The sequence below is a fragment of the Rana temporaria genome, chromosome 6, assembly GCF_905171775.1.
Source record: "Rana temporaria chromosome 6, aRanTem1.1, whole genome shotgun sequence".
Classification (NCBI taxonomy): domain Eukaryota; kingdom Metazoa; phylum Chordata; class Amphibia; order Anura; family Ranidae; genus Rana; species Rana temporaria.
Genome location: NC_053494.1, coordinates 108,543,134 through 108,561,106, shown reverse-complemented (window position 1 = coordinate 108,561,106; position 17,973 = coordinate 108,543,134). Strand labels below are relative to the sequence as shown.

General features: G+C 43.7%; 1 protein-coding gene across 1 annotated transcript in view; it reads left to right on the top strand.

Moving 5' to 3' along the window:
* Positions 1 to 16,702, top strand: part of LOC120943699 (growth/differentiation factor 8-like) — a 30,185-nt gene extending 13,483 nt beyond the window's left edge. The window contains exon 3 of the mRNA XM_040357161.1: positions 14,907 to 16,702. Coding sequence (XP_040213095.1) covers positions 14,907 to 15,287 — 381 coding nt within the window. The 3' untranslated portion in view covers positions 15,288 to 16,702. The remainder of the gene's footprint in view (positions 1 to 14,906) is intronic.
* The last annotated feature ends 1,271 nt before the right edge of the window (positions 16,703 to 17,973 follow it).

The window sequence follows — 17,973 nt, the reverse complement described above, 5'->3', positions numbered from 1 at the left end:
CTCTGCTCATTGTGGCTCACCCCTGGCCAAGTTTAAATGTCAGAAGGGGCGATTGACCCAAATCCACCCAAATCCAGGTGCTCCAAGGCTCAAGATGTCCTTCCTACATCCAAAAACCTGTCCTGAGTAATAAAACGAGTCGGCACAACTAGAAATTCCAACTGCGATCTTTATTAGGTCATGACCAAGTTAAAATGGCAGCTGACATGTTTGTGCCTTGTTCACAGCATGCTGTGAACAAGGCTTGTGCCGAAACACGTCAGCTGTTATTTTAACTTGGTCATGACCTAATCAAAATCGCAGATGGAATTTCCAGTGATGCAGGCTCTTTTGTTTTATTACACTATTCTTGGATTAAGTCTCAATATGTCCTGGGTCTTCCTGTTTGTTTGGCTGGTTTCAGTGAGTCTGGATCATCATCCTTATCTTCCCTCTTCAACAACTCATTGAGGGGCAGAGTTATTTTAGGGAATCCCTCAAGGAATCTTCAATAGTATTGACAGAACCCGAGAAAGTGACATTCCAGTTTCTTGGGATCTTTGGCCACTCCATCAGCTGAGACAGCATGTCCGGCGTAGGTGACAGAAGTCTGTTAGAACTGACACCTCTCTATGGACAACTTCAACCCCTCATCTTGAGGCTCTTTGGACCTTTTTCAGGCACTTTCTATGCTTTTCAAGGGTTTTGGCAGAGACAATGTTATTGACTAGGTACACAAGCACTTATTCAGGTTAATTTCCCCTACTGTTTTCTCCATAAATCTTTGGAAGGTTGCTGAAGCCCTCAACATACCTTGGGGCATTCTGGCAAGTTCAAAGAACACTAGTGCAAAGATAAAGGCTGTCTTCTCTTCTGCTCCCCCACTAAATCAGAGGGTGAAACTGGGGTTGCTGCATTCACTCATCCTATCAGCATTCGCACTGGCGACTCAGTGATGTTGCGAACACTAACTGTAAATCTTCCTGTGACATTGTTGTAAAGCCCTAGTTGACACTACTTAAGGGATAAATCTATCCCTGTGTCCTGTCTTCGACTTTAGGGACAATAAAGGGTCCTGGTTGATCCCAGTTGAACTTGGCTGAAGATCATAGACATGCCATGTGCCCTGGCTGAAGTGTCTTCTCATCTCTGTCTAGCCACAACTTTCTCTATCCCTACAAACAAACTTAAGCAGCAATTTTGTGCAACACAATCACAATCAAATAATAAAAATAATAAAATTGCGCTAATATTATAGAAGTCCATATATGTGGCCTAATGAATAATTCAAATGTACTAATAGTCCACATTTAATGTGATAAAGTGAATAATTTCATGGTAGTGTCCATCCATCATCCATCACCGATAGTGTCACAGTGAATCCACCACCAGCTGTAGAAACTGCTTACCAGCTCCAGTTGACCCCTTAATTCAGGAAGTCGGTGAACGCCTATTGCTTAAATCCCAGTCGGGGCCTTTCTCCACATCACGGAGTCACTCCTCTTCTCCCAATGGTACTTAAGGAATTCGGTAGGAAAGAGACACTGAAAAGAAACCAGAGGCTCCGAATAGTGTAAAATCCTTTGGTTTATTTATATGATAATTCTCGCTTACAGTAATAAAAGCCTAAAGTTTGGCGTGTAGGCCGGCACATACCAAAGAACCCGTCTATCGGGACACAAAATTATACATTTTTTATTATTTTTATTATTTGAAGGGGATTGAATAATCTCCTGACAAGGTCAGTGTTGTATTCTATTATTAAGGAACTCTTGGTGGCTCCAGGCACACGAGGGCACACAAAGTCTAATGTATCAAATGTCCCAGTCATGGAAGAGTCAAAAGTCAACTTGATTGGCAGATACCCATCATATGGGAATTCTGAGTTCCAAGATCCCATACTTCTCGCTCATTCAGCTTCTTTATGGGTAGGTGTTTGAAGTGTTTGTCGTTTACTTGGACTGGCACAATAGGTAAAGGTCCTACTAACTTGTCAGGGATTTTGCTTGAAGCAGCTGAGGCAGAAGATCCTGCTGTCTGTATTTGTGCCCTCTTCTTGGTTGTCTGTCGTTTCTGTTGGTGTCTCGGTTGAGTTTCAGGAGACTGCTGTGCATAGGAAAGTGAGTTGGATGGTTGCTCAGAAGCAGCAGGGAAGCCCTCTGCTAGGCTTTGGGCCTCTGCTGTTGTTTCCCTGTGTAGCGATACCCCCGTAGAGGCTTCTGAAAGTTGTGTCCCGTCTGTCATCCTGCCGAGCCCATAATTCACTTTCTCAAGCACACAGTGAAGGTCTCCTACCTGGCATGTGATCTTTGGCACTTATGATGTCTCTCCTAAATGGTACAGGCTTCAAATAGTGAAGTGGCATGCAGCCTGAGGTTCAAGCAACATGTTGCTTTGCCTAAGCCAAGCGAATCTCCAGTGTCTGCCTCTGATGATCCTTATTCTTCCTGTGACTGCAACCCTTATGCAATTCTGTGTTTTATTGCACCAATGTGCCTCTGCTTACTCCTGTATGCCTGTGCACTACAGGCACCCCTGCACTCCTGTTTCTTCAGTGACACCTGAATCTCTGTGCCTCCAGTGACAACAGTGTCCCTTGTGACTCCTGTGTCTCCAGTGACTCCCATGATCACTTTGACGTCTGTGTTTTCAGCGACCCCCAGTGACACCTGTGTGCCGCTTTGGCTCCATTAATTTCTGTATCTCCAGTGACCCCAACAACAACCTGTGTCAGCCAGTGGTGGACTGTCTCCGCTGACATCCGACGCTCCACAGGGATGCATGGAGCGACCGTTCAGGTCCGCCGTCAAAACTGACAGGCGGACCCGAACGGTCCGTCCGTGTGAATGAGGCCTTAGTTGTACTTTAGCAGCAGATGATACTTTAAGGCCTCATTCACACAAGGCGGATTCCGTTGCTATGGAGTCCGCCTGCTCCCGCCAGCTCAGCGGGAGATCAGTCCGCAGATCTCCGCTGAGCCGACAGATGACAAGCTCCTCTCTGCTCACTGAGCGGGGGGGGGGGGCTTGTCGGGCACCGCTGTCTCCTATTGAGCGATCTGATGAGAACAAACAGCATGTCCGTTTTCATCAGATCTTACCCGATCCAATCTGCCATGGACGGATGGGGACGTGCCCCCATACGTCTGTTTTTAGCGGATCGGATAGGGTTGGATGTCAGCGGACATGTCACCGCTGACATCCGACGCTCCACAGGGATGCATGAAGCGGCCGTTCAGGTACATCCATCATATGAACAATTCAGCTCAGTGTATGTAGTCTGGTATCCTGCTATTAAGGTCTATTAAAAACAAAGGCTATTTGCAACAAGGTCGCAAGTCAGCCTTATGAAACCCAGATGTACTAGACTTGTGTTAATTTCCTCCTGACTGCAATGGCAAATATGAATCTTTTTTTTTTTCTTCAGATATTTTGATATCTTTACCTGACTAAAAGGAAGCAAAGAAAAAAAAAAAGAAAACAACATTGCCTTTAATTATAGCTTCTCTATTCCCACTGAAAGGCTATATTGATCTTGAAGTAGTATTAACCTCCCTGGCGGTATGATTCTTTCAGAAAAAACATGCTGAAAGCGGTACCATTATTTGCAAGGAAATTTGGCGTTTTATATTGTAGGTCTGTAATTTTTAGAAATAACTCACTTAAATCTGACCAAACAAGATTCTAATAGGCATCCCTGGTATGACATTTTTTTAAAAACAAAATTATAAATTATAATATAATAAATAATTATAAATAATTATAACAAATAATAATATAATTATAATAAAAATTATTCAATAATGTAATCAAATCAAAATCACTGAAATTTGCTCAGTTGCAGAATTGTTGCTGTCATTTTTTTTTTTTTTTTTATGACGAATTTCCCCACAAATCGCTATCGCACAATTCTGCAAGTGATTATAATTTATTATCGCTGTTTTTTAGCTGATCTAAAACTATTTTTGACATAAAGGGACACTTTTGGTTGCTATGGACAATCTACAGTTTGCAGGGAGAAAGAAACGTTTTTATTATATAAAATGACATGCATGACACAGGACAGACCACTAGGGACAAGGGGGGTGTGTTTTTTTTACATACAGTACTGTAATCTATAAGATTACAGTATACTGTATGTAAAGTGTTTGTTTACTTTTTTGAATTTGGCGCCGTTCTCCGTCCCCGTGCGTCGTAACGTCGCAGGGAACGGAGATCGGCGTCACACAGAGGCACTGTGTGAATCGAGCGAGGTCCAGCTCGCTCACACAGCGCGGTGGCATCGCTGGATCCAGGGACAAGGTAAGTAAACCATGCCTGTGGATCTAGCGAGGCAAGCCCGAGTCTGACTCGGGGTTACCGCTCGCAGCAGGAAAATCTAACCCCGAGTCAGACTCGGGAATACCGCCAGGCAGGTTAAACTCCAAAACAAATATTATTAATTGCAGCTTACCAATTCTTATGCCGCGTATACACGATCATTTTTCGGCTTGTAAAAAAACGAAGTTTTTCAGGCTCTAGAAAAAACAAAGTTTTTTTCAACTTGATCATTAAAACGGCCTTGCCTACACACGATCGTGAAAAAAAAATGCTCTAGCAAAGCGCGGTGACGTACAACATGTACAAGGGCACTATAAAGGGGAAGTTCCATTTGGATGACGCCACCCTTTGGGCTGCTTTAGTTGATTTTGTGTTAGTAAAAGACGATTTGCGCTTTTCTGTCTGTTACAGCGTGATGAATGTGCTTACTCCATTACGAACAGTAGTTTTATCAGAACGAGCGCTCCCGTCTCATAACTTGCTTCTGAGCATGCGTAGATTTTTCACGTCGTTAAGGCCCACACGCGACCATTTTTTACAACCCGAAAAACGACAACAGTAAAAACGTTGTTAAAAATTAGAGCATGTTCGAATTTTTTTTGGGCCGTTTTTCAGAACCCGAAAAATGCTCTGAAGCCCACACACGATAGTTTTTAAAGACATAAAAAAACCGTAATATTTTACAACCCGAAAAATGATCGTGTGTACGCAGCATAAGATGTGGTGATTGCACTAGTTTTCTACTTTTAGGCATTTTGTTCCGGATTCAGAAAGGAATTACGACGACGTATCTCCAGATACGGCGTCGTAAGTCCAAATGTGCACCGTCGTATCTATACGCGTATTCAGGAAAGCAGATACGCCTGAATTTTGCCAAGATACGACTGACGCAAGTCTCCTACGCCATCATATCTTGGGTGCATATTTACGCTGGCCGCAAGGGGCGCTTCCGTAGATTTACGCGTCGAATATGCAAATGACCTAGATACGCCGATTCACGAACGTACTTGCGCCCGTCGCATTAAGCTACGCCGTTTACATAAGGCGTACGTCCGGCGTAAAGTTACCCCTGCTATATGAGGCGCAGGTAATGCAAAGGTATGGACGTCGGAAACGTTGAAACAGCCGTCGTATTTTACGTCGTTTGCGTAAGTCGTACGTGAATGGGGCTGGGCGTAGGTTACGTTCACGTCATATGAATGGAGCCGGCGTATCTTAGGGAGTAAATTCGACGTGATTCTGAGCATGCGCGCGCATGCGCCATTCGTTCGGCCATGCATTTACATGGGGTCACGCTTCATTATAATACAACACGCCCACTGCCTTGCCACTTAAAGTGCTTTGTGAATACTGGGCCAGATCCACAAAAGGGATACGCAGCCGTATCTACTGATACGCCGTCGTATCCCTGTTTCTATCTATGCGGCTGATTCATAGAATCAGTTACGCATAGATATTCCTAAGATCCGGCAGGTGTAATAGTTTTACACTGTCGGATCTTAGGATGCAGTACCGCGGCCGCCGCTGGGGGCATTTCTCGTCGAAATTCTGCGTCGGGTATGCAAATTAGCACTTACGGAGATCCACAAAGCTTTTTCCCTTCGTTTTTTTTCCGTAAGTGTTAGTTTGCCGTCGCAAAATTAGGGCTGCTTTTACAAAGTGTAAACTTAGTACACCATGTAAAAGTAGACCCTTCTTTCCCGCGTCGCTGTCAAATTTTTTTAAATTTTTTTTTTTCCCGCCGCAACTCTTTTTTTTTCTTTTACACCCGTCGCGATTCTCAAAAATCGGCGCAACGTAAATCCGCGCAAAGCACGTCGGGAAAATCGCGTCGGGAGCATGCGCAGTACGTCCGGCGCGGGAGCACGCCTAATTTAAATGGGACTCGCCCCATTAGATTGGGCACGCTTTGCGCCGGACGGATTTAAGTTACACAGCTGCACATTTCTAGGTAAGTGCTTTGTGGATCGGGCACTTAGGTAGAAATTTTGCGGCGGTGTAACTTAAATAGGAACATTTAAGTTAAGCCCGCTGGCTGTGGATCTGGCCCACTGTTCTTGCCTCTCAATGTTACGACAGCGTAGCGCATATGAGATGCGCTACGCCTATCTAAAGATGCGCCGATCTCTCTAAATCTGGCCCTTTTCATTTATTTTTCCCTGTTGATCCAGCAAGTAAGATTGTTATTTTTCAACTTTCTTTATCAGACCAACTTGTCTAGCAAAAGTGGCAGTTAGAAGGTTGAGACAGACCGTTTAACACTGGCAGAGTAGCCTACAATGGTCAGCTTTAATTAATTATGTAAAACCTTTACCCCAATTGGAAATAAACTGTTGCTCTAATTACCTAGAAAGTATTAGCAGTAGTTCTGATTTCATTTGTTATTCAAGTCTATATAAATCTGCTAGTGTATCTAACACAACTCTCTACCCAAATTGCCAATGCAGCTGTCCAAAGGTGTCTCCATTACCCCTCCAGACACCCTAACACAGGAAGCATATTATTGGCTTGATCACCAAGTCAAAATGAAAGAAAAATTATAAATATAAATGTGTCTAAGCATTACTCTAACAAATTTACCTTTTCTATTAAATTCCTCCTTGAAAATAGCAGAACACTTCTTGATACGTGACTGTGCCTAGGTGCACCTGTGCCTATGTCCTAATATCTTTATATGCACTTTGTAAAATGTGTAAAAAAAAGTTCTGCTGTCTCAGTATGCTAGTGTCAGGAGAGAGATTTTGTAATATCACTACTGTGCTGCTCACTGTTCTCCTTGCTGGAGGTTCTGACATATGGAAGTAAAGCCCTGTCTCTACCAAGATGGCCACCCCACAGAAGCACAGTACAGGGCAAACAAGTGGAACAGAATATAATAATAACTAAGCCCTTTCTTAGTAACATGAATGATCTGACATATATTTAAAAATGGTTATGGAACCAGGTGAGGGGGAGGAGAGAAAAACAAAGATATACGAAACAGTTGAAGCTCCATTTACCTACCTTAGCCTACCTTAGCCTAAATATGCTATCTCACCCTCATAGGTTTCTAATTTTTGGATGTTGGATTCCCTTTCGACTAAAGCCGGCCATAGTCGGTTTGAATTTAGGCCAAGATTCAAACCATGTATGGGCAGGCTGAATGTACCCAAGTTGATCAATCAATCAACTTAGGTACAACCAGCCTGCCAGATTTTACATGTGACTACTGCACATGGCTGTTATAGCTGCTAGCAATAATCAAGGGGACAGTCCCACCAGGAGTCCCGATCGACTAGCCGCACGCTTCTGTCGGCTGATCATAGAGCCCAGCAAAGACCAGATCAACTTTGTTGGACTCTGTGTAATAGTAACACAGGAGTAATGACTTCCGGGTTGCCCGGATGTAAACTGCACCATTTTTTTAAATCAAAAGTATTCGATAAAACAGATCTTGGTGTAATCGAATGCTTTAAAGGGCAGACCCCAGATCTCTTCATAACGAGTACCTGTCACATGCCTATTGTTGTCACAAGAGATGCTTACATTTCTTGCGACAGCAATAAGAGTGATAAAACACTTTTTAAAGTGACAGTGTAAAAAACAAAAACTAAATAAAATGTTTATTTTTTATTTAAGTGCCTCTGTCCCCCTGTGATTTCACGCAAACACATACATGGGTCCCGCACGCATAAACCGATCATCCCACATGTGAGGTATCACCACAAACGTCAGATCATGTGCAGTAATTCTAGCACCAAACTTCCTATTTAAATCTAAAGTGGTAATCTGTAAAGGCTTTTAAAGCGTTGCCTATGGATAGTAAAATTGCAATTTTAAAGCGTGACATATTTGGTATTTATTTACTCAATGTAACATCATATTTTATAGTTTACCAAATTGGTAAAGTGTATCTTTTCCAAAAAATTGTGTTTGAAAAAACTGCTGCGCAAATGCTGCATGACATAAAAAAATTGCTAAACCCATCAATTTATTCTCTAGGGCCTCTTCTTTAAAAATTTGGGAAATTCTAAGAAATTTTCCAGCAGAAAATACTAATTGATACTGATTGATAAACAAAAAGTGCCAGAAAAAGCTTGGTGTTTAAGTGGTTACCGTATATACTCGAGTATAAGCCGACCCAAGTATAAGCCGAGGCACCCAATTTTACCACAAAAAACTGGGAAAAGTTATTGACTCTAGTATAAGCCTAGGATGTCCATCTGCATGCCTCACTGTGCCTCACTGTGTCCATGCGCATGCCTCATTGTGTCCATGCCTCACTGTGTCCATGTATCACTGTGCCCATGCCTCACTGTGTCCATAACTAGACTGACGTTTAACATGGGAGTCTATGGAAGCTACATATGTGCCAAGTTTGGGGTTATGGTGAACTACGAACGGCCGGTACCAGGTCCCCAAAGTCACCGGAGAAATGACCGTTTAACATGGGAGTCTATAGAAGGGGTGCCTGGCTTTGAAAAATCGGTGCTCCCCGGCCGTAGGTCCCCCGGACAACAAACTTTGCACACTTGTAGAGAAAGAGTGGAGCTATGTGTGTCAAGTTTGGGATCCAGGGGACCTACGGCTTCCCTGTAACGGGTCCCAAAATTCAGGGAAATCAGGCGCATAAAGGTGACTCGAGTATAAGCAGAGGGGGGCATTTTCAGCACAAAAAAATGTGCTGAAAAACTCGGCTTATGCTCGAGTATATACGGTAAGTGACAAATTTTACCAGACTTATAATGCCTTTATATATGTTTAACCACTTCAGCCCCTGGCGGATTTACCCCCTACCTGACCGAGACATTTTTTGCGATACTGCGTCGCTTTAACTGACAATTGAACAACCGTGCAACGTTGTACCCAAACAAAATGTATGTCCTTTTCTTCCCACAAATAGAGCTTTCTTTTAGTGGTATTTTATCGCCTCTACCTTTACTCTTTGCGCTATAAACAAAAGAAGAGCGACAATTTTGAAAAAAAAAACACAATGGGCCAGATTCACGTATCTGGCCGTATCTTTGTGCGGGCGTAGCGTATCCTATTTACGATATGCCTCCGCAACTTGGACAGGCAAGTGCAGTATTCACAAAGCACTTTCTCCGTAAGTTGCGGCGGCATAGCGCAAATTGGCCGGCGTAAGCCCGCCTAATTCAAAATAGGCTGGTAGGGGGCGTGTTGTATGTAAATGAATCGTGACCCCACGTAAATGATGCGCCTAATGAACGGCACATGCGCGCGCATGCTCAGTATCACGTTGAATTTAGTCCATAAGATACGCCAGGCCCAATGCCTGTGACGTGAACGTAACCTACGCACAGCCCCATTCACGTACGACTTACGTAAACAACGTAAAAAGATACGCTTGCCGACGTCCATACTTTGCATTGGCTGCGCCTCATATAGCAGGGGTAACATTTATGCCGGATGTAAGCCTAACGTAAACGGCGTAGCGGGTGCAAGTACGTTTGTGAATCGGCGTATCTACCTAATTTACATATTCAACGCGTAAATCTACGGAAGAGCCCCTTGCGGCCAGCGTAAATATGCACCCAAGATACGACGGCGTTGGAGACTTACGCCACTCGTATCTTGGCCAAATCTATGCGTAACTAATTCTAAGAATCAGGCGCATAGATACGACGGCTCACATTCGGACTTACGACCGCGTACATGGAGATACGCCGTCGTAAGTCCACTGTGAATCTGGACCCATATTTTTGACTTATTGCTATAATAAATATCCCAACATTTTTAAATAACAAACAAATGTCTTCATCATTTTAGGCCAATATATATTCTTCTACATGTTTTTGGTAAAAAAAAAATCACAATAAGCGTGTATTGATTGGTTTGCACAAAAGTTATAGGGGCAGATCCACAAAGCACTTACGCTGGCGTATCTCGAGATGCGCGGCGTAAGTGTATATACGCCAGTGTAACTATGCGCCGTATCCACAAAACCAGATACGCCTGAAACTCAGCTTTTTTCCGACCGACGTAACTTTTCTGCACCGGCGCATATATACACTGGACCAGACATGCACAGGTCAGCTGGAGAGCAGCTACAGCAGCCCCGTTACGGACGAGCTGAGCATCCACACTTGCAGGCCAACAATCTGTATGCCAACATGCCAGGGGCATCCATGGTCATAGCTATACTACTGGCTTCACAGGCGCGTTGGAGGGCGCATAGGAGGAGGGCACGGGAGAGGATATACCGCACGCGCCTAGACGTCTTTGGCATGGGTGATTTGGAGGTGTATCGCATCTTCAGATTCAGCCCTGCTGCCATCCTGGAATTAACCACAACCCTGAAAGATGACATCACCAGCCAGACACATCGCTCACATGCAGTGCAGCCACTGGTCAAGGTACTGGCAACACTCCATTTCCTTGCCAGTGTCTCGTTCCAGCGTACAAGTGGAGTTGTGGCTGGGATGGCACAATCAATCCTCCATGAGCAGATGTGTGCACCAGGTTGTCCCCGCAATCCTCAGACGCATGTCCCACCACATCATCAGACCCACCCAAGAGCATCTGCGGCAGAAGGCAATGCGTGATTTTGTCAGAATTGCAGGATTCCCACGCACTGTGGGGGCCATTGATTGCACACATGTGGCACTACGGCCCCCCCGTGACACAGAGCACATATACCGCAATCGGAAGCATTGGCATTCCATCAATGTACAGGTGATAGCCGATGCCCAATGCCTCATATGGCACGTCCGTGCCAAACACCCAGGGTCCAGCCACGACAGCTACATATACTGTCAAAGCACCATCCCAACAGAATTTGAACAGAACGTGTATGGGGACAGCTGGCTGGTTGGTGAGTGACATGGGAGTCAGGCATGTCTGTCCGACCCCATGATGCAGACATCACGAGGGGCACATGCACGACTAACATCCTCCTGTCTCTTCCCTTCCAGGTGACTCTGTATATGCACTTGGGCCCCATCTCATGACTCCATTCCGGAATCCTGAAACCACAGGAGAGAGAAGATACAATGATGCACACACACGTACCCGTGCAGTGGTGGAACGCACCTTTGGCCTCCTGAAGTCCCGTTTCCGATGCCTGGATAAGTCGGGGGGTACCCTGTATTCCCCAAACTTTGTGTGCCAGATCATCGGTGCATGTTGCATGCTGCACAACTTCGCTGTGAGAAAGGGCCTGGAGATTGACATACGTAATGACCTGACCCCGACATTCCCCCCCTAACCGAGGCTCCCCGGTCTGCTGAGGGAACAGCAGTCAGGAGATGCCTCACAGTAGGCATCTTTGCACGTTAAAAACACACATTCATCAGGGCACAAGTAGAATGCACGCATGCACACCACTGCGGTCCCTAGCACACACACCCCACATCCTCATCACATTGGATTAGCCCAAGTCCACAATGCAGGACTTGGGAACAGCAACGCCCCGTCAAGGCTCCAATTATGTTCCATTCATACCACATTCACACGGTCCTGGGGATCACTTCTCCCTGGTCCTGGGGATCACTTATTCCAGACGACCGAGGGTGACACCCCTTTTCCAGCAGGAATGTCACCCCTACATTCAAACATCAGTCACACTGTAGCCTGCACTACTGACCGTGTGCTTGGGCTAAAAAAAAAAAACTCATGACCTGAGTATACAAATAGAAACATAAAAAACTCATGACCTGAGTATGACAATAGAAACACAAAAAACTCATGACCTGAGTATAAAAAAAGAAACACCAAAAAAACTCATGACCTGAGTATAAAAAAAGAAACACCAAAAAAATCATCAACGGCGCTGACGTGGCCCACGCCTGCCACGGCCCCTCATGGGAGACTCATGGGGGGAGGAATCAGGAGGAGGAGGAGCATCCCCTGGTCTCTTCACGGCTGGTGGCCTGCAACGCCAGGGCGATGCGGGTGAGGACCGCATTTGTGTCCTGGATGGCTGCAGTGTTGTCCCTGACTGCCTCTGTCAGGGTGTGGACCTCATTCACAAGGCCTGCTGTGGTGGCCTGCAGATCCCCCAGGCAGGTGACCACAGCAGCCGTATTTGCCCCAACGTCCTGCACAGCTTCGGACATAGTGGGAAAGGAGGCCATGCTGTCTGCCATGCGTTCCACATGCATGGCAAGCTCACCCAGATGGAGGGTCTGGCAGGCCTGGTTCCTCCTGAGGCATTCTGGGAGAACATCAGAGACCCCCCTAGTCTTCCTGGACACCTTCCTGTGGCCAGAAGAGGCTTGGGGCTGTGGAGGAGGGGAGACCCTTGAGGAAGCCCTGTTGGGGGAGGACTGGAGTGGCTACCCCTGATGGAGGGCTGACTGGTCCCAGCCACAGGGGGAGAATCCTCCAAATGGAGCCTGAGCTCGTTCCCACTGGTCACCATCTCCTCCTCAACCACCTCCTGAGGAGAGGTGTGGCCACTACCCTCCACTGATGACTCCAGGCTTGCCAGGAGGTCTGACTTGGACTGATGTCCGGGGGATGGTGTGGACTGGCCACCAGCGTCAGATGGCCCAGCGCCCTCCTGCACATCTGTGGATGACACAAAACATTCACATGTTGGAGGATCCACACACTTGTCACATGTTCCCTTCCACCCCCACACATGCTACACACCAGATAGGAGATAAAACACACTTACCTGTCCTCAAGGCATCCTCAACGGAGTCAAAGCCCTCAACTCCCTCCGCTTGATGCCTGTGGAAGCACTGGGCAACCACCTGCTCCTCAGGAGTCAACCTCAAGGTAGTTGCTGGTCCCCCTCCAGTGCCCCTGGCATGAGTACTCATCCTGGCCAGCTTACCTTTCACCAGGCGACGCAAATCATTTATTTTTTTAAGAATGTCATTTGGGGTCCTGACCTCGTTACCCAAAGCATTCACATCAGCCGCAATCTGCGACAGGATCTCCTTCCTCCTGGCCTGGGTGGTGTTGGCACTCTCTGCACCATGGAGAAAGCTATCAAACTGGGCCATGGTCCTGATAATCACCGCCTTCTCCTGTGAGGAATAATTCAACTTCCTCCTCTTCTCAGCAGCTGAAGCAGACATGGCTCAAAAAAATACAGCAGCAAAGAAACCAGCAAAAGTACCTTGCTTCAGGGGGGGAAACAAGCGAATGTACTTTTGCACTGGACGGGCGCATGTCTGGGCCTATTTATGCCCTGGGCGTATCTCACTGATTACACCGGGCCTAGTTCTGAGCATGCGCAGAGAGGCGCTGAACATAGTCAGCGTCACGGCGCATGCGCCGTTCGTTCGGCCCTTCATTTGCATGGGGTCACGGCTCATTTCAATGGAACACGCCCACTTCCTTCCTACTTCGGCTTACGCCTAGGAATTTACGTCGCGCCAGCGCAACGTTGGGCGCAAATACTCTGAGGATACGGTACTTGCCTCTCTAAGTTGAGCCGGCGGTGCGGAAATGAGATGCGCTACGCCGGCCTATATATGCGCCGATGTACGTGGATCTGCCCCATAGTGTCTACAAAATAGGGGATAGATTTATGGCATTTTTATTTTTATTAATTTTTTTACTAGTAATGGCGGCGATCTGCAATTTTTTTATCGGGACTGCAACATTGGTACTGCGAGATCGGACACGTTTGACGCATTTTTGGGACCATTGACATTTATACAGTGACCAGTGCTATAAAAATGCACTGATTACTGTATAAATGTCACTGGCAGGGAAGGGGTTAACACAATGTGTTCCCTCAGTGTGTGTTTTAACTGTGGGGGATGGGACTGACCTGGGGAGGAGACCGATTGTTGTATAGGGTGCCCCCTATACTCCTTAAAGCGTCCGCTGTACAGCTACGGTGATTCGCGCAGGAGTGCCATTCTGCCGCTGTCAATAATAATAATAGTAATAATAAAGACAAATAATAAATAATTGTTTTTTATACGTTTTATGCACATTGAAAGTTCAATTTTGCTTGTAAATATAATGTATATATACATTGCAGAAAAGTAGAGGAGCTGTGTCTAACCAGTTCTTTCAAAATAAGATTCCTCTAGGTCTAATCTAATCATACACAGATTGAATTTTGGCACCACCCAGTTCAAAAAAAGCAGATTTAGAAAATCAACTGAGTTCCGTGGAAAGTTATCGGTGACTAATGTCTATCAGATGCATTCACTGTTTGGGTATTAAGCCACGTGTGCTGAAGCTGTTTAAAAACAAGCAGCTGGGGAGATTTCTCCACTCACGTTTTTTAGAATGGATGGGGGAATAAGTTGATTTCTCTCATTTTGCTTGTGTGGATCAATGGAGCTAAGGGAAGGTTAATTCTGGTGCCTATTGACCTGCACAATCAAATTTAGACTCCCTGCACAACTGTTGTAAAGTTCAGATCAGATTCAGAAAATGTAGGTTGTCAGTATCTGACTGCATATGTATTTTTGTGACTTCAAATAAGTCTTAAAGCATCTGCAGTGTTTCCTGGATAGCTGTGCCTATTGCTTTAAGAAGAGCAACATACATATTGCATGTTTGATTACATATTGAACAAGTATTTATTCTTTCTGTGTAAAGTGTAAATATACTGCATGTGTGCCTATATCTTATTATATCTGTAGCAATCATGGGTTACGGTATGTGATTAATATGGCCCTCTTTTTCCATCAGGATCCATTTTTGGAGGTCAAGGTCATAGATATGCCGAAAAGATTGAGAAGAAACGTTGGAAATGACTGTAATGAGCATTCATCTGAAACAATGTGCTGTCGATATCCATTAACAGTAGATTTTGAGGCTATTGGCTGGGATTGGGTGATTGCACCAAAAAGATATAAAGCCAACTATTGTATTGGAGAATGTGGTATTGAATATCTGCAAAAGTACCCCCATAGCCATGTTGTTAACCAAGCAAACCCTAAAGGGCCCACTGGGCCATGCTGTTCCCCAGCTAAAATGTCTTCTATTAATATGCTTTATTTTAATGATGATGCAGAAGTAATTCAAGGAAAAATTCCAGCTATGGTAGTAGATCGTTGTGGGTGCATGTGACCATTCCTTTATGGCATCCTATAATGTATGGATTTTCATGGAAAGCTACCATCGGAGACAGTAATAATATGCGTAGATTATTTCTATAGCTTCCAAATTTATGTCTGAGCCTTTGTGAGCCAATTCTAAGTCTCACTAAATACAAATAGGAAATCATAAACTGTAAGTTAAACACATGATTCCTTTTAGAAACATTACACATTTTCAATTAAAGCGTATCTAAACCCAAGGACAAGAAATGTATTTATTGCTATTTATTGCTATTTACTAGCCATTAGATGCTGTTGCTGCATTAATTTCTTTCCTCTAGCACTTTTCCCTCTTTGTTTACCTAGTGATTCTGGCAGTAAAATACTTTCTGTCCTACAGAGACAACGTTTTATATTGTATCTATGGATAGAAAGCATTGTCATCCTAGGACAGGAAGTGTGTTTGGATTACAGAATTGATCATACTCTCCTCTTCGCCATAGCACAGGTAATGTCCTGCAGTCCATAGAGAGAGCTCAAGTGGAGCTGATACTAATGTCTGACATATCAACTAACTACAGGAAGTTAAATGTCCACTGGATTTGCGAAAAGGTTGTTTTTTTTTGCACCTATGGCGCACAGGTATAACAAAGCATTTTCAATGCAATATTTAACAGACCAAAAGGTAGCAAATAAGAACAATTCATTGTTAGGGTTTACATACACTTTAATATCAGTTTTTTAGTTCACAAAGAAAATAATGTTCTATATGTGTATTGTCATTGTCGTCAGAATATGGCATATATTAAATATCTTAACAAAACTTGAAAAGGATAAAACAGAATACAAATTCCATGTATGATTCTCAAAGGTGTTTTTTCAGTTTATTTCCTTTTTTGGTGTTTTATGATTGTGGGACATTAATTCGTATATATTTTGAAATGATTATGAACCTACTGACTCCAGGCATTTGTGTACAAAGTATGAGGTGTATTATGCTGTAATATTGCAATGAGATACAATCTTGGATACATAATGATAATTTCTAATCCCTTCATCAATTTGCACTTCTATTTTCTAATTCCTCATCCAAGTATGTGAAAGTCGTACTCTGTTAAAAATGCTCTGCTTTTTTACTCCCATTGTATGTATGTGTTCTGTATTATAATATTTTCTGATTTATATGTTGTGTTTATCTGTAATTCAAAGCAGGGTTGTACATACATCCTTTCTATTCAAAATCAAGTAATGTTAATAACAAAGAAATCATAATTAAACTGTATTTATGGATGAAAACAAAATCGTAATAAGAGAAAGTAGTTATTTGTTATGCAGCTGTGTAATTCACTATTTAAATTTACCATATCCAGTTCGGTATGAACAAACAAATCCTGCACTTGTAAAAAAACATTTACAATAAAAAAGCTTAATTTATTTAAAAAAATGCATTCTTGTAAAGTCTGAATTTTTTTTTTGTTTTGTTTATTGAAAGCAACAATACAAGGATAGTTGGTAAAGAATCCCCTTAGATACATACTTCTCAACCAAACCAGTATTTTTAAGGACAGGTTACATCATTTATCGTCCGGGAGTAGGTCCTGTGCACAATCCGGGCTTGTGGGGAAAGGAAAGAAAGAAAGAAGAGAGAACATAAAAGGGGGGGGGGGGGTAGTTGAGGAAGTAATGTGAGGGGAAAGGGGCAGTTTCCATTATATTCCCCTAGTGGTAGCAGACTTACAACTGTTTTATATTTGGCAGAATTTTTTAATTGGATCCAGTAAAACCATGTTTTGTTGAAGAAATCCTGAGGGGGTGGGGTAAGTTCTTCCATATCCATGATATTATCTACCTTTCTTATCCATTGACCATTAGTAGGAGCCAGGAGAGAGTTTCAATTAGCAGGTATGCAAATGCTGGCTGCATTGAGAAGATGACTAAAGAAGAGTGATATTTTCACCTTGAGGGAGTACTGAGATTTTAGTTAGCATGCCACAGGGTCATAAGTAAAGGAAGACTATAAAATATTTCAGGACCAATTAGTACCAGCATTATGTACCTATTTCAACAAAACAGGAGAAAATGAGGAAATTAGAATATAATCACTCTTAGCAGATATTACAATCATACCAAAAGTAGGGAAGGATAAATCCATTTGTTCCAGTTACCGGCCTATTGCGTTACTAAACGCTGACGTAAAATTGTACGCAAAAATATTGGCGGCAAGACTAAAATATTTGATGCCGGAATTCATCAATGAAGATCAAGTAGGCTTCGTCCCTGGTAGGGAGGGTAGGGATAATAGTATAAAAACAATGCTACTTATGCGTAGGGACCATAAGAAAAAAAAAACAATCTTGCTCGTGTCAATCGATGCTGAGAAAGCATTTGACAGAGTAGACTGGGGGTTTATGATGGATACGTTACAAAGTATATGGATGGGCCCAAGATTCATGAGATGGATCGATAATCTATACAAACACCCTACGGTAAGGGTTAAAGTAAATGTAAGTATGTCGTCCACTTTTGAAATGTTCAATGGAACAAGACAAGGGTGTCCACTCTCACCACTCCTATATGTAATTGCTTTGGAACCATTGTTAGAAAAAATTAGGAAAAATGCGGACATAGGAGGAGTTAGAATTGGAGAGGAAGAACATAAGGTTGCTGCTTTCCCGGACGACATACTTCTATACATAACTAAGCCAATGATATCACTA